This window comes from Xyrauchen texanus, chromosome 10 (assembly GCF_025860055.1).
Source record: "Xyrauchen texanus isolate HMW12.3.18 chromosome 10, RBS_HiC_50CHRs, whole genome shotgun sequence".
Taxonomy (NCBI): Eukaryota; Metazoa; Chordata; class Actinopteri; order Cypriniformes; family Catostomidae; genus Xyrauchen; species Xyrauchen texanus.
In genome coordinates, this window is record NC_068285.1 from 9,566,521 (window position 1) to 9,588,130 (window position 21,610).

At 36.9% G+C, this 21,610-nt stretch overlaps 2 protein-coding genes across 2 annotated transcripts; both read right to left on the bottom strand.

Annotated features, from left to right (window-relative positions):
• Positions 1-670: 670 nt before the first annotated feature.
• LOC127650463 (E3 ubiquitin-protein ligase znrf2-like) lies at positions 671-10,213 on the bottom strand. The gene is made up of 4 exons (XM_052135912.1): positions 9,741-10,213; positions 2,833-2,931; positions 1,119-1,224; positions 671-1,030 (listed from the first exon to the last, which is right to left on the bottom strand). The coding sequence occupies exons 1-4, from the start codon at positions 10,021-10,023 to the stop codon at positions 973-975; spliced, it is 546 nt and encodes a 181-aa protein (XP_051991872.1). The 5' UTR covers positions 10,024-10,213; the 3' UTR covers positions 671-972.
• Positions 10,214-13,426: 3,213 nt separating this feature from the next.
• Positions 13,427-20,318, bottom strand: LOC127650466 (maturin-like). The gene is made up of 3 exons (XM_052135915.1): positions 19,961-20,318; positions 15,804-15,926; positions 13,427-13,709 (listed from the first exon to the last, which is right to left on the bottom strand). Exons 1-3 carry the CDS (start codon positions 20,129-20,131, stop codon positions 13,602-13,604), a joined length of 402 nt encoding a protein of 133 aa, XP_051991875.1. The 5' UTR covers positions 20,132-20,318; the 3' UTR covers positions 13,427-13,601.
• Positions 20,319-21,610: the final 1,292 nt, after the last annotated feature.

The window sequence follows — 21,610 nt, forward strand, 5'->3', positions numbered from 1 at the left end:
CATAGGCCCTTCTCAATCATGGCCTCCTAATAACCCTCATCCATTAATTGGCTGTATCACTCTACTCTCTCCTCTCCACCAATAGCTGGTGTATGGTGGGCATTCTGGCGCACTATGGCTGCTGTCGCATCATACAGGTGGATGCTGCACACTGGTGGTGGTCGAGGAGATTCCCTCTATACTATGTAAAGCGCTTTGAGTGCATAGAAAATTATATTACATTATTAAAACAGGCTACATGATTTGGCACAGAGGGGATTGTAGATCCATGCAAGTCTCATATGGTGATGGATTCACAGATTAGTTTCAAATACTGACAGATCTTGGAACAAATACAACCTTTTCTGATGATCTTGAACATCCATTTCATTTCTGTATGTTGGTGTGACAAAACTGTAAAGTAAATCTCCCAGACCAATGCATGGGTAACATTTGAAATAAAAATGAAATAATATTTTGCACGATGAAAAGGACTATTAAGATGTTTAGGATCTTGACAACTGCATAACATCAAGAACACAAGAACACAAGCCCAACCCCCCCTAAATTCTGATTAAACGTAATGGAGAAAAATAAATGTCATTACTTTAATAGTTGTTAAAATCATCCTGTTTGGATTCAATTATTTATCTTTATTAAAACAAACATTTTGTTAAAATGCATTACCTTTTTTATTAATCGGTACAAAAGAATAGGGTACAAAACTCAGTCCAACAACTACTAAATACTTACACATGGGCTTTTTTCACATTACTGTAGGCTACTGTGATTTTCTTCCTAAAATATCTACGTTTCCTTTATGCAAAATACAATTTATGCATTTTCTATTTCTGGGTGAAATATGACTCGGACATTTCTTGACAGTTTTCTTGAGATTCAACCTGGCAGAACTTGTTGAAATTGTCTGTGTAGTGTGCTTAACACAATGTCATCATTATCAACAACAAAACACAAATGTTTGGAGAAAGCAGCTTAATACGTGGGGTGTTCTGGGCACGACCTGTTGACCTCAAACCATTCATCAATACACCTGCAAGAACAGAAGATGTTTTCAACAGCCTGAGACATCAACAGCTATGTGTGTGTTTTTCTGATCATTTTTTAAACATTTCTCGTACCCTTTGTGGTAGATGCAGAGACAGGTCAGTCTTGCGATGGTGTCCCCTTGAATCATTTCATCCAGGCATATTGAGCATTCTCCAGAGTCTCGTGACAAAACGTCCTCTATAACAAGACAAACATTACAGCATCACTTAAGAGAATCAGAGGAGCTCAGAGAAGGTACAATTAAAGAAGTGGAGTTTGAAAAGATGTCAGAAGATGGTGCTGTTCTACAACACAAATCAAACGAGCAGAGTCCACTATTAGGAAGGCATTGGTAGGTTGACTTCCTGAAGAGTCTGAACACTGTGTGGCACTTTCAAATGCTCTGTGTATTTAAGCAGTCCAACATGTCAACTAGCTGGCTCAACCAAAGGTGTGAGTTTGTGCTAGGATTACCTGCTTGTCCAAACAATGCAGAAGGGGACAGAAAAGGTGATATGCTTGTTTGGGGAAATTGTTTTGATGTTGTGTCTACGTAAACTTCTGTCATTCTGAGAAAGTCTTGCAGAATCTGTATCGTTTGCATCCCATTTTACTTTCATAATGTGAGAGATGTCAAGTGATTTGTACTGGACATGACGAGTGAAGCAGGTGGTATTGAAGAGGAAAAATAAAGTGCTCTCTATGCCAGGTTGTTCAGATGAGGAGTTAAAAAGAGAGAAGTTGTTTCAAAGACAGAGCAGGTTATAACATTTTGATCAAAGACAATAAACAAGACAAGCATTGTATTTGTCTATTGAATATGAACTGATGATCCTGCATATTCCCCTAAAAATGAAAACTCATTATTTACTCACCCTTATGATATCCCAGGTGTGTATGACTTTCCCTCTTCATCAGAACACATTTGAAGAAGAATATCTCAGCAGGTCCTTAATATGCGAGTGAATGGTGATTTCTCTTTTGAAGCTCCATAAATCACAGACAGTCAGCATAAACGTCATCCATACGACTCCAGCGGTTACATTAATGTCTTCTAAAGTGACACAATCTCTTTTGGTGCGAAATATATCAATATTAGAGTGCTTTTTTTTTAACTCTAAATCATGTTTCCGTTCTGCAGCAGTATGCATGTGTGATGTAATCGCGTTGGCATGTTAGACACGTGAGAAATGGGACACATGCATCACAGCCAGAAGCAGCGCTGTTTACAAGTTAGGAGGAGGAACACTGTACAGTAACTTCATTGGTTTTGGTTTAGATCTGTATTTATTGGTTTCTTTACTCACAATGGTGTGTTTGTGTGCTTATCCTGGATGTCTCAACCGAGAGGAGAACGTGAGATTAGGTACGTAACATGGCAATGCAAATACGTCAGGCTAGAGACTGCATGAACTTCACTTCACCCTCTCGTGAAGCTTACCGGAAGTGTTGGATTATAGTGAAAAAGTACATAAATATTGAATTTTTTTCCACACCAAAATGATCATGCTGCTTTAGAAGACATTAATTTAACTGCTGGATTTGTATGAATGATGTTTATGCTTTCTTTTTTTTGTAGCTCCAAAAATCGTACCACCATCCACTTGCATTTTAAGGACCTACCGAGCCAAGATATTTTCTAGTGAAGAAAGAAAGTCATACACACCTGGGATATCATAATGGTGGGATAATAATGGTGAATTTCCCTTTAAGAAAGTCTGTAAGATCATTTTAACCTTATATAAAGACTGGAGAAAAAAGCAAAGCAACCAGGGTTAGTTTGCAGATATTGAAAGTTGTTCTTACCGTTATAACAGAGTCTGGATTTGGAGAAACACATCGGTAAATGAACGTCTATTTCATCCGAGCAGACAAACTTTGAGCACACAGGACAGTGAAATCCAGCTGACACAGACAGAACAGACAAAAATCAATCAAAAGCGGTTTCATTTTTATCATTTTTCCCCAGTAATTATGTAGGTCAGTTCAGAGATAACACTCTTACGGTAATTATAAAATCACTTGGCTATAAATTAATTGACCTCACACACAGCACATGATCAAGCCTTAATCTGATCTTCTGAAAAGTATTTTTGGAAATTTTCCACATGCAGGGTTGGGAGGGTTAATTCTGAAATGTATTCCACAACAGATTACAGATTACATGCTGTAAAATGTCATTTGTAACATATTACGTTAGATGACTCAAGGTCAGTAATGTAATCTAAATACTTTGGATTACTTCTTCAGCACTGGTGGATTTTTTTCACTTGTTTTGACAATAAAGACTCTGTCAGTACAGTAAGACAAAATACACATGTTAAACATACATTCTCTGATAAACCCAAATATCTTATGCAGTGTTGTTTCTAAAACAAGATCAAATTAATCTTGTTTTAGGGATTTTTAGATATCAAGAATATGATTTTTGCCCTAATCTCAAAAGATCTTACTAGAATAAAATAAATTATGATCTAGCGTGAATTTTCTTGATAAATAAATATGATCGTGTCTGGTAACATGTGCATGTAAAATGGCATGTTTATATTATAAGTATGATGTTATGCACCAAATCAAATAATTGTGGTTATTATTGGGATTTTGGTTGTATAAAACTACATAACTACATCTGGGATGGTTTTTAATTTTGGACTCTTTGTCTGTGCCCTTCATAATAAGCCCCCATTCTATATGTACCCCCCCATTCTATATATTTTATATGATAGGCCGATAACAGAGTAATTGCCCATTCCCAGAACCTTAGTTATCAATATCTGTTAAATCCATTATCGGTCACCCTCTAGTAGGTACAGTAAAATCTGAGCACCAAACAAAGGAATGAGTTTGTCCTTTACACAAATCTGTCATGGTAATACCTTGAATATAGCAGGTGATTTATGGACGATACCTTGTATCATGAGTATCATGTGAATATTGTACATGGTTCATATACTGCATTAAAACAGAACCATGGTTTACATTAAAGTACCATAGTAGCTGATTCTTCATTTAACTCAAGATTTACATGCATGCATTTAAAAAAGCACATCTTTATTCTATGCATTTACATGGCAGTTACTAACTATATTAGTAGGACAAATGTGACGACTCGAGGAGTGTGAATGTCAATGAGCGCTGAGTTACATCACACACACACACCCCTGTGTTTATCAGTGTCAGTCTATATGGATAAAACATTAACAGAAAGTAAAAAACAGGTCAGCGGTGTATACATGGTGTGACACCTTTTTATTATCACAAAACTGAATTCTGAAACAACCGGCGACAACAGATGTGTGTGTGTGTGTGTGTGTGTGTGTGTGAGAGAGAGAACCGGTGGAATCGGACATCAGGACTTTGATGGATGGTTTTGTAACACTTCTTACAAATTGCAAGACGACTTAAAGTTCAAAGTGAAAAATGTGCTCTATTGATAATAGCAGAGGTTGCTCAGGGGGGTCACATGACACTTATTGGTAGCCTAAAAAATATGTGAAACTTGAATGACAGGTCTTTCAAATGCATAAATCCGTGGAACATTCTGTGGAGTTCTGAGCTTGTCAGCCTGCTCATAAGTAAGCTTCTCCGTTTCTTACCAGTCTGACCTACACATGGCCGGCCCAGGCCATTTAATACTTTTAACAAATAGTAATATTGATGCACTTAATAATTGCCATAAAATAAAAACAGAAAATATCAGATGCCCATAAATAGCCCATTTAAAAAACACTTCACACTTTTCAGTCCTCCAGCTTTCCCTGAAGATTACATATTAAATGGCAAATGCTCTTTTGGCATTTTGTGCTCATTATATTTAGTACTGAGGAGTCGGCTATTTTCTGATTATTATTTTCCATTGACATGCAAATGCTTTACAGGTCCCATACAGAGGATCCACTACAATTATCTGACAGAACCAGTTGTAAAATTTCCATCATGGTCTATTTTTATCAGAAATTTGTTAAAATTTCCCTGATATGTAGTATAGTCAACATTTTCAGTTTGTCTAAATATTGGGTAGTTTGATGCACAGGTGGGCATGCGGGCGAGAGAATGTTTGGCAGCCGCTCCCAGCCAGAATAATCTCATAAGGACACGAAAACACTTCAAAACTGACGCAAAGTAAAAAATATACTGAATGTATGATTGTCCTAACTGTAGAAAGCACCTTCATAAAAAGGCGAAGTGAACTCCCGGATATTTTAAGCCAATTTTGAAATCCTGGCCGGGCGTTTTTTTTCCAGGTCCAAAAAAGAGGGACAAAAGGACGTACGGTCACCATATGTAACCATTTATCAGCAATGTAAGGATGTTAGTGGAACATGTTGCTCAACCTTGCATGGCAGCTCTGCAGTCATTGGTGTGTGAATGGTTGAACGGGACACTATGTAAAGCGCTTTGGTAAAAAAGGCGCTATATAAGCGCAGACCATTTACCATTACCATTAGATGACCACGTACGTCACCTGTGACACAGGCCGGCCCTGGACCTACAGTACTATTTTAATTTTAGAATAATTTATGTCATATATTTAAAGTAAAACAAGCTACCAACTGAGCTGAGAACTGCTCTATTGCCCATGAAAACAAGCAGTTATCAACAAGACCAAAGGTCAAAAGAAAAGGGGGTGGGGGGCTTAGGAGGTACATTACCAAACACTGAATGGGCAGCAGACACAGCCTAAAATATTTACAGCTCTCAAACGGACACAAGTAACGCTGTTTTTACCATGGACCAACACCACTTATCAAAAAGGTTGAAAGGAAATATTATTGACAATTGATATTATTGACGTACCGAATCCTTTACGGATTACATCGCCTGCGGAAGACCCCACATGACACACACATGCTTAATGAACTTTGACCTTGCCTAAACATGTGCCCTAAATTGTGTCAGCAGACAAAAGGGCAGAATGTCCCTTCAATCTTTCCTCTATATTTTACCACATCACAACCCCTAAAATGTAATCAACGATGAGCGCCATTCATGAGTTGATGACAATGACTTTGAGGCTGCTTTTCTTAAATCGGAAAAAGTCACATTCCAGAATACAAAAGCCATGTAAGAGAATCCAAAACATATGCAACAAAATGCCACTCAAAACCTGCTTTTATAAAGCTGGGACATTATTTTTATAAACTATAATAAAAGACAATTAAATATGATTAATGAGCATTATCAGACTGTTTCTCATCAACCAAACACTGGTGACCAAACACTTGCTCTCCACCTTTTACACATGACTCATAAAAAAGGATTTTTGACTGGAACTGGAACAGGAACAGCTCGTTATCAGATACAATAATTCTCAGAATGAAAAGCAATGCATTATATGTGACAGATGTGGAAGATGCTTGCACGTGTTCACGTGTATCTCCGAGTTCCAGATCAGCACATTTCTGTAAGTTTCTTATCAATCTGACGTATTATAAATTATCCAATTAAGCAATAAAGTACAAGAGGCCATAATATTTACACTTATTCATTTGGCAGATGCTTTTATCCAAAGCGACTTACAGAAGAGGAAAACACAAGCGAATCATCTCAAAGAGACAGTGGTACAAAAGTGCCATCTAACAAAGTCTCACTAGCATCAGAACAGTATTCAAAACAGATTAAAATGTTCTTTTTTAGTGACTGGTTAAGTGCTAAAGCATAATATGTGGATATATCCAGGTCGACTGATATTTCTGATTTGCCGATTAATCGGCACCATTAACAGATTTCTGGAACTATCGGTTTTCTGCAAAAATCCACACCGATAGTTTTCCCATTGTGTCCGGTGCTGGAGCGGCTGGGAAGGGTCCACTGTCATTATACAGTATGAGAGCGACCTCTAGAGGTGAAATAAAACCTTCACTGATGCCTTGTGGTGTTTGTTTTGACACGTGAGACTCTGCATGGAGCGAAACACTCCAGATGCGGATTCAAAACAATGAATATCTTCATGCAGCCGAGAGAAGCGTGTAAATTAGAAACGCATCTGATTACTATTACATTTTTTTTATCCTCACTGTAATACGATGACTTCAGATCGATCACATTCATGCACTATAAAGGCTAGAAACAGCGCAACAAACACAGTTTAACAGAAAGCAGGGAGGCAGTGGTGGCTCAGTAGTTGAGGCTCAGGGTTACTGACCAGAAGGTTGGGGGTTCAAGCCCCAGCACCACCAAGATGCCACTGTTGGGTCCTTGAGCAAGGCACTTAACTCAAGGTTGCTCCGGGGGGATTGTCCCTGTAACAAGGGCACTGTAAGTCACTTTGGATAAAAGCGTCTGCCAAATGCATAAATGTAAATGTAAATGAAAGCAGGAGTCTCAAGATGCTTTTTAATTAGACACATTATCTAAAAACAGCACTCCTGCACGAGATGCTGAATAAACAAAAACAAATGAAAAAGTTGTTTGTCTAGCGTGTGTTTACATAGAAATACAAATAGATGGTTGCAAAAGCGTTCGGTGTGAACAGCCCCTTACAGATGGTGGAAGTCTTTGGCCATTACGTCTTGATCGATTATAAGCGTTTCTCAGATTAAGCAATGAGTTGTTTAAATGCTTTGTCAGGAAAGATGTTCAACTTGAAGAAATGTGTGACTTGAGATCCTCTTGTTCAGTTCCAGTCTGTTGTGTTCTGTCTGATTGAACAGCCCCTGACCTGTGCTCATAGTCTGAGCCGCTTCACCACCGAGTTCAGCCGGATACCACTGATATCTGTGAATATTGCTACTCTACATACAACCGTACTGAATACAAAACAATGTGGTGTTTCACTGTTATTATGAAGCTTGAGGATCAAGTGCAAGTGTAACACCATGTGAACAGTCTATTGAAGCGCCCCCCCCTCATTTTACTGTTGACTTAACATTTGAGAAAATGGACCGACTAAAACTTTTTATTATTTATTTTATGCACATTAGTTGAAAATTAAATTCTCTTTTTTTAACAGCCAGGATGAGAATGTTATAAAGTTCAGCAACTGTAATAAAGTTCAGCACTATTTTACTTGAGTTTATTTTTCATTCAGTATCGATTTTAAAACTATCAGTTGATTAATCAGTTATCGGCCGACCTCTAATCCATGGCTAACTGAAACCCCTTCAGCCAAGATTATATTATTCACACTCATAAGAACCTTATTGATTAAATGGTTAATGGTTACATAATAAAAATATCAAGGATTCAAATGTTATTATTATTTTTGAATAAGTGTCCTCCTCCCGCTAGATTAGAAGAACTCCATCCATAAACTCTGTAGTTATAGTTTGATGATCAAATCTGTTATTTCAACCAAACATACTTGAAGTTCGATGTTTATTGCCACTCAAAGGTCAGAATAATACAACACTGTATTTTAGTTGCACTTTCCCTGGATGTTTAACTGTCAGATCTGTGAATCTAAACCATCTTGGAGCAAATGACCGGTTATCTGTTTGAGTCATTCATTCATTGAGACCCGAGAAGTGACTGTTAAGCAACGCCGTTTCCATGTTTTCTTATTCCTGATGAGGAAGTCTGATTAAACTTACAACAACAAAACAACTAACAGTCACTTTACAGTTCTGTTCTTGATCACAGAACATTCAGGATGTGAAATACAGAAACTGATACACTTTGATCATTATAAGCCATGAAATAACTTTCAATGATGTGGCTGGCGGGAAGTCTTGATACAACTTTTAACCATGCATTCAAAATCCCTCTCTATCTATATCTAATATATATCCAAGTACAACCTTATTTGTTATATGGCCATAGCAGAACAATTATTATATGATAAGGTCAACAAGCTGCATTACAAAACATAATGAATAAATGACAGTATGATTATAAGGTCATACGATCATTTAAATAATCTTCTGACTGTACAATCATAAACATATTTATAATATATGCATTGCATTTTCATAACTTTCCTGAAACCTCTGAATTGATATAAAAAAAAAAAAATATATAAAAAAATGCTCAAGTTCTTAGTTTAATAGTTTTATTTTTTATTTTAAAGAGTTCTCTATTCAATTTGATTTAAATTTGGTATGAAATAGAAATGTGGGAATCTTAAAAATATTTGTATTTACTTCTAAAAAAATATATTTAGTAATTTATGATACACTCAAAAGCACTTCTACGATTTATGCATTACAATTAAAAAATGTGGAGTAATCTTAAATAATAATAATAATCATCATTTAGTTATTTTTTTAGTTAAAGAATTTAAATGCGTGAATCTTGAAAATGTGTTAATTTTTTTGTGTATGTGAAGTTTTACTGTTTTGCTCAAAATCCTGAAATCAAATTTTAAAAATAATTTCCATTATGTAACCTAATCATAATAATAATAATAATTTTATGAATATTACCCTTAGGCTATATGACCTTATCATAATCAACTTTTATTTTATTGACCTAATTTGATAACCTTCACATAGAGGTGACGGTTATAAAATAAGGTCAATAATCAGAAGAAAGGATCAGTATGGTGCATTATAATATGATTTATATAACATGAACTTTTGATTATAATAAGGTATTATATAGGTATATAAGGTCAGTTTTCATAAAACACGGTAATTAAATAACATAGGCTACATTGCATTCAGAATATGCTTTTATTATAATGAGCAAAACAATGTTGTATTTTGCGTTTGCAAAATTAATAAATATGACAAACGCTCCACCTGGGACAGGCATGTGATGTAAGAGGCTCTTACCGCCCAGCAGGTGAGGCGACAGGTGCGCAGGTAAAGATCCGATCAGCAGCGCTCTCTCCCCGTCGGTCACATCTCTCCGGCCGCCGGTCGGTATGATCGCGCTCTGGAGGAATGATCCGGGTCTGTCTGATGAATATTGCACTGGCTCACCGATCTGTCCCGCCAAGCCGCCCGCGTAGTACCGGAGAACCGCCGCCGGACCGGAGCCGATCGGCACATCAGAACTGGAGTAAGCCCGGACACGGACACCTTCGGCAGCTGGACTGCTCTGCTTCAGTCCCATCTTACTTCAGATCACACGTTATAAACTGAATTAAGGCTATAAAGTTTTTAATCTAAAAATGTTCCACAATATTTAGATTTATAAAGCAGTTACGTGCAAAATAATACGAACTAATATGCCTGATGTAGTCCACAAAGCGCAAACCTTGGAGATCCGAAAGGAAAAACCATAATAACTCCTTTCACCTCCACTGACACGCGCCCAAACAAACGCATAAGATCACATGTGCGGTGTTAAATATGGTGAACGCTCATTGGTGAGTGGGAAAACAGGAATTGGCACTGTGACGTCACAGCAGACGAGGACGCGCAGCGGGCGGTGACGCGCACAGGTAACCTCACCTGGACAACACTTTGGAAACGCTACAATATTATCGCTAATATGAGACGAAGAATACAGTCATAAGGTTATTTTAATTTATTTTATTGTAGAATTTGAGGTTACAGTACATGCTGACCCAAACCAATTTCACTTTAATTTAAATCTTCATAATTCTGGACAACGGGCTGTTTAATATTCATCGGAAATCAGTTACAATATTCGCAATTTGACCACATTTTAAGATTATTTTTAGAAACTTCATAATTAGTAACAAAGGTGATTAAATACCACCCACACATGGATTTACATACACAAAGATAACTGAAAATAAATAAATCAATAAACATAATCCACTAGGCCATATATATATATATAGCCTAATCTATACATGGATTTACACACAAAGAGAACAAAATAAATAAATACAATTTATTTAAATACTAAGAAAACAGAAAATATGTAGGCCTACACATAAAAACATAAAAATAAGTATGTAGACATATAAAATGAATAAAAATAGATTTACAGTAAAGAAAGCAAAAAAAAAACAAAAAATGAATAAATAAATAAATAAAATATTAATAAATGAATTTACACAAATAGAACAGAAAACAATAATAATAATAAAAAAAAAAAATCCAAATATGGATTTACACACAGAGAGAACATAATAAATAAATAAATAAATAAAATGTATTTACATACTAAGAAAACAGAAAATAAGTACAAATAAAAACATAAATAGATTTACAGTAAAGAAAGCAGAAAAAAAAAAAAATCAATCAATAAATAAAATATTCATAAATTAATTTAAACCAAAAAAAAAAATCCACATGTGGATTTACACACACAGAGAACATAATAAATAAATAAATAAATGTGATTTTCAAACAAAGAGAACAGAAAATAAATAAATAAACAAATAAATACATAAATAAACTATTCACACATGTATTTACACTAAGAGAACAGAAAATAAATAAATAAACAAATAAATACATAAATAAACTATTCACACATGTATTTACACTAAGAGAACAGAAAATAATTAAATAATAAATATAGTTATGGTAAAAACAACATACATACTTCAGTAATTAAAACAACAAAATTGAGTAACATCACTGAAAATCATGGGACAAACAAAACAAACACATTAAATTAAATTAAAAACAACAAAATCAAATCACAGAACCGGTGCCGAGCTCTGAACAAAGTAAAGACAATCAGAAAAATCAGCAGCTTTGATCTCAGCACTCAAACACTTCCATTGATATAACGTAGGAAGACACTCTGGAAGCAGCCGGTGGAAGTTTAGGAGACACATTTAACATCAGCAAATCCACACAGTTGTTTAGAAACACATTCTGCTGACCTCCTGTGGCACAGACTGTGCAGTTCTTACATCATGACTATGACATGCTGTGCACTGAGTGAAGCAGATAATTACAGATGCTTTAAAGTGGTCACAATCATTGTTACATCAACAGATTGTTTTCATCTCAAAAGAAATATACAGCCAGATCAAGAACCCTTTACAGTCAAATATATCTTAGAGAAGAGCTTTTTCTAAACCAAAGAACCATCGAAGAACCTTTATTTCTCAGAGAGAGAGAGAGAAACCTTTTCTCTCCTTTACCTGTCAGATGATAGAGGGGATGTTTCTTAAAACTAACAGATAAAGGAATAGATAAACCAGGTCTTATATGTAGATTAACACCATCAAAAGACAATAAAAGCATTCAATGATCAAGGTAAAAGAAGAGGGGTCTATTAAACCTCGTACCCACCCGTACACATGTAGTGACTCAATCAGCTCTGTCTCACTGATACTGAGACTTCACCGTCTGATCTTGCTGATTTGAGTCTTATTGACAGACACTTCGTGGGATGCACATGCCAGCAGCTTTGGTTATTTGGCCTTTGTCGTTTAGCAAACGCTTTGGAGCAATTTACAACAGATTTCACTTTAAGGGCAAGTTCCTTAATCAAAGACACACTGCTTCTATAATGGACCTTAAAGGGACAGTTCATCTAAAACTGACATTGCTCTCATCATTTACTCACCCTCGTGCCATCCCAGATGTGCATGACTTTCTTTCTTCAGCAGAACACAAATGAAGATTTTAAGAAGAGTGTTTCAGCTCTGTAGGTCCTTACAATGCAAGTGAATGGTGACCAGAACTCAGAAGGTCCAAAAAGGACAAATAGGCAGCATAAACGTAATCCATACGACTCCAGTGGTTTAATCCATGTCTTCAGAAGTGATATGATAGGTGGGTGAAAAACAGATCATTAGTCCTTTTTTACTGTATATCTACACTTTCACTTTCACATTCAGCCACCTGACTGGTTGGGGCTGGTCAAGGAGGAGATTGATAGAAAAAGGACTTAAATATTGATCTGTTTTTCACTCACTCCCATCATATCACTGCAGAAGACATGGATTAAACCACTGGAGTCGTATGGATTCATTTTATGCTGCCTATTTGTCATTTTTGGACCTTCTGAGTATCTGGTCACCATTCACTTGCATTGTATGGACCTACAGAGATATTCATCTAAATATAGTGTTCTGTTCTTCAAGACACATCTGGAGTGGTATGAGGGTGAATAAATGATGTTCAGTTTTGGGCGAAATCTCTTTAACTGAGAACTATTAACCTTGATGAATATCTGCTTTGACATTCTGCTGTCGTTCATGGTTCTCGGTAATGCTATCTTTGTTTTTCTTCAGCAAATTCACAACGGCTCTTCTTGGAATAGCATAACTACTACTCACACGATTTCTGCAAACGTACTGCAAAGTATACAACCAGAGCACAATGAAGGGAATGCTGTATCTCACAATGCAATGTGAGCAAACTTGCTCAACTAGGTTACAAGCTGTCGATTTAAACAGAGTTATGAGAGTTGGGAGTGAGATTTATTTGATCTCTGGATGAATGTGATGAGAGTTAATGAAAGTGAGATTAAAGTAATATACAGTAGATGAAAAAGCAAGAACCATGGTGCAGGAAATGCTGGCCAGATGTTAAAGGGTATAAAGGTGCAGTGTGTGTGCAAGACACAAAACGAAAGCCTGTGTGTGTGTGTGTGTGTGTGTGTGTGTGTGTGTGTGTGTGTGTGTGTGTGTGTGTGTGTGTGTGTGTGTGTGTGTGTGTGTATGTATAAGTAGAAGATCCAGGAAAGTGTGGTTCAGAGAGAAGGGGCTGAAGTAGAGACTGTGGCCCAGCGCTGAGCCTCTCCGCTGGGCATTATTGCTGGCTCACACCCATCTGCTGGTGGTCTGGCTCTGGTTCCTCCTCCACATCTGCATGATACTGATCGAATGTGTCATCATCAATGTCTGGAAGACCCAGGAGCTGCAGGAGAAATTCACAATTATTTCAGCTACAATAGAATAAAATAGGAAAAAAAAAAACATTTAAGCAGAATAGAGTCAAATAGATTAGAGCAGAACAGCTAAACACCCTCATTTCCCAAAAGCATCGTAAATAGATCGTAGAATCCATCTCACGATTCATCGTATTTTTGCGGCCCATTTCCCAAAGGCATCGCAACTAAAGTAGTTCTTGAAAATACTTGTAGACTTACGAGTACTCTGGAGTAATCGTACAGGGCTAAGAGCATCGTAAGGACATAGACTTATGCAGACACCCGCAGGACAATTGCCAAATTACACCTAATGCAAATAAATACTTGTGCTGAGACTTCAACATCATATCATGCAGTATGTTTTATTTATTTTTATTTTAACTGATAAGGCTAATAATAATAATAATAATAATAATAATACATGCATTAAATGGTTAGTCAATATTGGATAAACAGATCAATTAATTAGTAAACAATGAAGTTATTTGTGGACAAGTTGGTAACAACAAAGTGATAGCATGATCGTTGCAATACATTTAGAGAAAGAAGGAAAAGACTTGCTGCTGTGCAAGAAACATCATCTGTATGTTAACTCATCATCCTCATCTCCTCTTCCTCTCGGACACCCAAGGGTGCTCTCGCTCGCACCACACGTTATGTAGCGTTGCTGTTACCGTTATCAGTTTTGGGTGTAACGAGCAGACCTTCCTTTGGTGAATGTTCCTAAAGCACAGCTCTCCTTATTTTGTACCCCGCAACAGCTGTGAACGTTTGATTCAATTAATGCTTGTCATTGGCAGGATCATACACAGGGCCTCCTCTGTCCTCACTGATCCTGGAAGCTTTCATTTCGACCCACAGAGCAATTTGTGAACATGAAAAATTACAAATGCACACCTGATGAACGAAGCAGTGATTGTGTAAAAGAAATGTCACTTTCTGCAAAAATAAAAGACAAAATATATTTATGTCGTAAATTAGGTTGTACATTTAAGAAAATATCTTTAAATATTTCTAGGTAAGTTACAAACGTTTATAAAAGTTACGCACAAATATAATGAAGTTATAATGATGAGCAGCACTGTGCGGCCACATTTCAGCAGTTACGGACAGTGACTCTCTTAAAAGCTCATCCTCGTGCGTTCATGTTAAGTGCAGTTTTAGGAAATGCACATGAAAAATATCAAACGTTTGTAAAACCGCTAAGATGAAAAGTTATTGGGAAACTAGGCCCAGAATGGGATCAACAGAATTGGCTCAAATAGACTAGAATAGAACAGAAAAACGAAATAGAATAGAAAAGTATGGAATGTTATGAACAAAATTCAGTCTAAACTAGACCACAGTATATAGACTAGAACAGTAAAGAACAACTAAATAGAATAGAATAGAATAGAATAGAATGGAATGGTATGAACAAAATCAAATAGAATAGAATTGTATGGAAGGAAAAGTATCAAAAAGACTAGAAAAGAACAGAACCGAAGAACTAATCAGAATACAGAATAGAATAGAGTAGGATAGATTAGATTAGAATAGCATGAACCAAATAGAACTGTCTCAAATAACTAGAACAGAACAACTAAACATAATAGAATAGAACAGAATAGAATAGAATGGAATGGCATGAACCAAATCGAATGATCTCAAATAGACTAGAACTGAACAGAACAACTAAACAGTATAGTGTATATAATAGAATAGAATAGAATGGCATGAAAAACATTGAATTGACTCAAATAGACTAGAACAGAAGCAGAACAGCTTAACAGAATGAACAGAATCAAATCGACTCAAATATACACAATAGAACGGAAAACAGAACAGACTAAAAGGAACAGAACAGAATCTAATAAATTCTGTTAAATTTGATATACTGTACAGTGATATGTTTACATTTCATATTGTGAAATGTAATATTTACAGTGATATTTACAGTTGTAAAATGAAAAAGCGAGAGAGAGAGAGAGAGAGAGAGAGAGAGAGCAAGTGTGAGAGAGAGAGAGAGAGAGAGAGCAAGAGAAAGTGTGTAGAGAGAGAGAGAGAGAGAGAGAGAGAGAGAGAGAGAGAGAGATACATACAGGCCTAAAGGATCTGAAGACTTTGTCCAGCACCTCCAGCAGTGTTTTCTTCCCGCAGGAGGAGATGTAATCCTGTGCTAACTGCAGAAAGGGCAGACAGTCCTCACTCTCACTCCACACATGCTGAAACACACACACACACACACACACACACACACACACACACACACAGAATTAGTTTAAACACATGATATCACCAACAGCTCCATTGTTCTCTGAATGTTTAAAACAAGACTTAGATTTAAGGTTTAAATCTCCAATGGGTAAAAACAAGTCCCAACCATTGACTAACCAGATTTAATTGGAAATATTTTTCATTATGGAAATAAAACAGGTTGCAAATGTTGTTTCATTTTACATTTATGCATTTGGCAGACGCTTTTATCCAAAGCGACTTACAGTGCACTTATTACAGGGACAATCCCCCCGGAGCAACCTGGAGTTAAGTGTCTTACTCAAGGACACAATGGTGGTGGCTGTGGGGATCGAACCAGCAACCTTCTGATTACCAGTTATGTGCTTTAGCCCACTATGCCACAATCACTCTGTCACCACCCGTTTCATGTTATAAGACATAAATATAAAACAGTGAGACATTTGAAAACTATTGTCTATTTTTCATAATCTAACACTTCTTTTAACCCCCTTTTCACATTTTCTAGAGTGGCAAAGCACTAAACAATACAGTGCAGCTGTTCTGTATGAGGGTGTGATGAGGAGGAGGGCATGGCCGGGCCATGAGGAGGCATGCCTGGTGCTGAATTGTCCTAATTAGCCGGGAGGGGGATAAAGACGAGCCAGAGGTACCAGCTGCTGTGTGTGTCTGTGTTTTTTTTTTTTTTTTTTTAGTTATGTAATTAAAGTTATTCTTCCGGTTCCCACCTCCTCCTTGCCCATCCTGAACCCTGTTACAAAGGGTTTTACAGATAAATGCTGACATCTGAAGTTGAATATATGCTATACATGCTCAAAAAATAAACATATAAATAACATGTCTGGAAATCCTTATTAAAAGAGAGAAGTTGTTTGTCAAATTATAGCAAATTATATTTAGATCATATGTAAATCTATTTTAATACGAACTCATCTTTCTCTGAAGTCAAAGATGTGCTCGCAGCACAGAAACTGGGACACAAACTCTTTGTCCTGTTATATTTATCCAAGCGAGAGGAACCATTTTTTACTAGATGCCACAAATGATCTTCTCTCAAACCCATTTGAGCAAAATGTTTAATGAGACAAAAGAATAGGAGAAAAAAAAATGACAAACAAAAGAAGTTTACACTATGTGCTACATTCAGTTGATGTCAATGTTCAAGTTGATGGGAGTCATTTGTTCACGTCGAGTATTCAAAAGAACAAGCTCACAAGACTCATTTGTTCGGGAACTAGGCTCCAATAGTCGAGTTTTATGTTTTGCACTGTAGATTGAAAAGAAACTGTTCTTAAGGTTTATTTGTTTGGGAATCGGACCACAAAGATTCAAATGAACCGGCTTATAAGTGTCATTCATTCGGGAATTGAATCTCACTGGTCACACTAATGTTGCAATGGCGCTGAATGGCAGCATAGGAAACACTTTTCGAATATTTTAGCAGTGTCCCATTCAAGAACTGTAAATGGAACAGGGGTGGCAGTGGATCAGGTGGTAGAGCGGGTCGGCCACTAATCGCAAGATTGGTGGTTTGAATCCCGGCCCACACGACCACATGTGCCAAAGTGTCCTTGGGCAAGACACTGAACCCCAAGTTGCTCCCAATGGCAGGCTGCCATACACTCGTACATTGGTGTATGAGTGTGTGTGTGTGTGTGTGTGTGAATGTGAGTGTGAATGGGTTAATGTGTCACAGTGTAAAGCGCTTTAAATACCGCTACGGTTAAAAAGGCGCTATATAAGTGCAGACCATTTACCAGAATGTCAAAGTTATGTTTGTTTATTTGATCAATTCTATGTAATTCTTGGTTCCCAACCCTTTATGTACACCACTTTATTATTATTATTATTATTTTGCAATGAATAAAATAATCTCTCTCTGTGTGCCCCTGCTTAACTTGATATTGATCATTCGGGGTAATTCTGCTGGTGCAGGTGCTGGGAGATGTTCGTGTGAGCTGTTCTTTGGGACTCTTTGGTGCAGGATGATGTGATGTGGTCATGTGTGAGGTGTTTGGGGCAATCAGGGAATGCACTGATTGGAGATTTATGGTGTGACATTATCAAGGTCTGCCAATCTCCAAAATGACAAAAAAGAAACACTATAAAAGAACCATAAAAACAGCCGTCTCAAGCGCTACACGATATTCCTAGTCTTCTGAAACTATATGAAAGCTGTCAGTCGGTACGCCTTGAAAATCTTCCCCTCCTCTGTAGCCGAAAGCATTTGGGATCAAACGGCCTTAATACGCCATTTTTGTTGTCCATTCAACTTTTGTAGTCTATCTCAGAGCTTTGGCAGAAAGGGACATTATCAGTGAATATTTTAATGGTACTTTTAGACTTTTTCTTGAGCTTTACAGACCAAGTCTTGATCCACTTTCTTTATATGCAAAAGAACATCCAGTGGGGCTGTCACGATTAGGAAATCTGGCAGAATAAAAATGATCAATTGTCTGTTTTAGGGCTTTCACATTTATGGCAAACTGTCTCACAAATTATCATAATTATGAAGGTATATTTGTGCTCCATACACCTTAAGAAGTCACTTATTCATGTTTAACTTGAAATCATGTAATAAAACAGGGATATAAGATTTCCTTAAAGGCTTAAAAACGAATTTGATTAATTGATGTATATATGTACACATTTGTCTTAAGATGGTTATTTATATCTTCAGCTTTAGTGTGTCAATAGGAAATATAAATGTTAGACTCCCAAACATTACTTTTGCAAATAGAGCATCGAGTCAGTCTGAGATTACATAAAGAGACAGAAGTAATTGAGACAGCCGAAATAGAAAGAAGAACTGTGGAGTGGTGGTGGTGCGTAATGGGCTAAAGCACATAACTGGTAAGCAGAAGGTTGCTGGTTCGATCCCCACAGCCACCACCATTGTGTCCTTGAGCAAGACACTTAACTCCAGGTTGTTCCGGGGGGATTGTTCCTGTAATAAGTGCACTGTAAGTCGCTTTGGATAAAAGTGTCTGCCAAATGCATAAATGGTGACTTCTCCAAGAAGCTTGAACATCCTGTCTGCCAATAACCAAGACAAACTGTGTCCAGGTGTATCTAGGAGAATTGGGGCTGTTTTAAAGGCAAAGGTGGTCACATTTAGCTTTTTATGATTACTGACTTTATATGACATTAAGTGATAAATGAAAACTATTTCTGGCATTATTTTTGAAGACATCCTCACAATGCAACATTTTCCCCAAGTGCCTAAAACTGTTGCACAGTCCTGTACATATCAAATGCTGTTATTTTATATTATGCAATAGTACACTTTTTATGTCCCAAACCCTTCACTTCCATGCATTATTTTAAGGTTCTCCAATTAAATCCATACTTTTACATGTAGGAAGACCATTGAGATTCTGTGTGAATAAGAGAACATGTTTCTTCCTTCTCCTCTGTGAATGTCTGTGCTTCTTACCCAGTATAATAAACTCATGCCTCAGTGACGGTATCTGGTGACCTATACAGCTTTCAGCCTTAGTGCTGATACCATACATTCATGCACACTTTAAGGCCCTGGAAATGATGCTGCTGCAGTATTGAGCCATGTCTATCAAATCTAACCCACAACATCTAAAAGTCCATCTGTGCGTGTAAGGTCAGACATCCAAAATGTGTGACATCACTAGAGACATTTAAAAATACAACGCTTTTATAACACAAGCAAACTATCAATGATATTCCTGAGCTATTCCAACAGCGGCCTATACTTCAACTAATAACTTTTACCATCCTTGTAGTGTCTAAACAACATGGTAATGTTTTTTCCATCATGGTGGGGACTTTCCATAGACTTCAACTGTGTTATACTGAGAGCTAATTGTATTTTATATCCCCTAACACTTGAACAAATCTTTTGGCGTGATTTTATATTAATTAAAACATTATTTAGTAAGGGACTAAATAATGGGGACAGGCAAACCCTGTCACACAGCTCCCTCTCCCCGCAGAGCATCTTCCTCGATTACGTCAGACTCATACTTACAAAATTCTCGGTTCCTCCGGTGAGATTGTCCGGGCAGAGCACGTAGAACGACACACCGGGCTCGGCGTAGAAGTCCAGGCGCCTCTCGTCCATGTCCTCGGCGAAAATCAGATCGAAAGGGTTTCCGGAGCACCATTTCTCCGCGGTGTTCACCAGCTCTTTGAAGTCCATCCTCTCCGCTGGATGCGGCGCACCTGAGCAGGGCGGATGATGCGGTTGATGCTGATGCTGATCACGAGCGCTGCGTCGTCATAGTGATTAAAGATGATCAGTGCACTGATGTGTGATCTCACTGGCTCATATCGGCCTGTATTTGAGCTCCGAGCCTCTCTGAACTAGTCCTGACGGACCAGACCCGGTTCAGCCCTTTTGTGCAAAGAACAACGCCTGTCCTCCAGCAGAATGACGTCACATGACAACACATCCGCGCATCGTCATCATCATCTTAAGGAAGCATCTCAAAAGAGACATCTGCTTTCTGAACCATTTATATTACCAACAGGCCTACCTAATTATAGTTGTCAAGCATCGTACATAAATCATGATAGCTATTTAAATGAATAATTATTAACGATAATCAAAATAAAAAAAAGTTTTTTAAATGTTATTAAAAGCATATCATATATTATAGGTAAAGTGGGACACTTTTGGAAATGTTACTTTTCCTGGCACATTTAATTATGATTCAAATGCAATATAACCGGACGTTATATGACTAGGATGTCTCCTACCTAAGTCAAAGTCATTTAATACTCAGTATAACAGGCCTGCATATATAGATCATTTTTAATTCTTATTTTAATTGTATACATTTTATTAATTCATTACATAAATAGTTTTTTTGTAATGTACACTAGAATTACAAGTATCCTTTAAAATAACAGTTCACCCAAAACTTTCTCTCATCATTTACTCACCCTCATGCCATCCCGGATGTGTTCAACTTTCTTTCTTCTGCAGAACACAAATGAAGATTTTTAGAAGAATATTTCAGCTCTGTTGGTCCTCACAATGCAAGTGAATGGTGACCAGAACTTTGAAGCCCCAAACAGCACATAAATGCAGCATAAAAGTAATCAATATGATTCCAGTGGTTAAATGACTGAGACAGGGATGGATTATGACATTTCATTCAGAAACAGATCAATATTTCAATGTTTAACTATAAATCTTCACTTTCTTTTTGGAACCTGTTTAGATGTGAAAGTGGAGATTTAGAGTGAGAAATTACTAAAATATTGATCTGTTTCTCACCCACATCTATCATAGCTCTTCTGAAATCATGGATTAAACCACTGGAGTCATATGCATTACTTTCATGCTGCCCTCATGTACTATTTGGAGCTTTGAAGTTCTGGTCACCATTCACTTGAAATATCCTGAGCAAAAACAAATCATTTTCGAAGCAGAAGAAAGGCGGGATGAGTGTGAACAAATGAGACATCTTTAATTTTTGGGTGAAGTATCATTTTAATAACACAATGGGTGTTTAATGCTTTTAATGCTTATTTAACATTAGTTATGTTACTTTATTGTCCTACATACTTTTTAATAAAATCTTTGTAAAATTAGTTGAAATGTTCTCATTACATGTATTTATATTAATCTATATTTATATGAATCCAAAATAAAGAAGCAACAATGTTTACA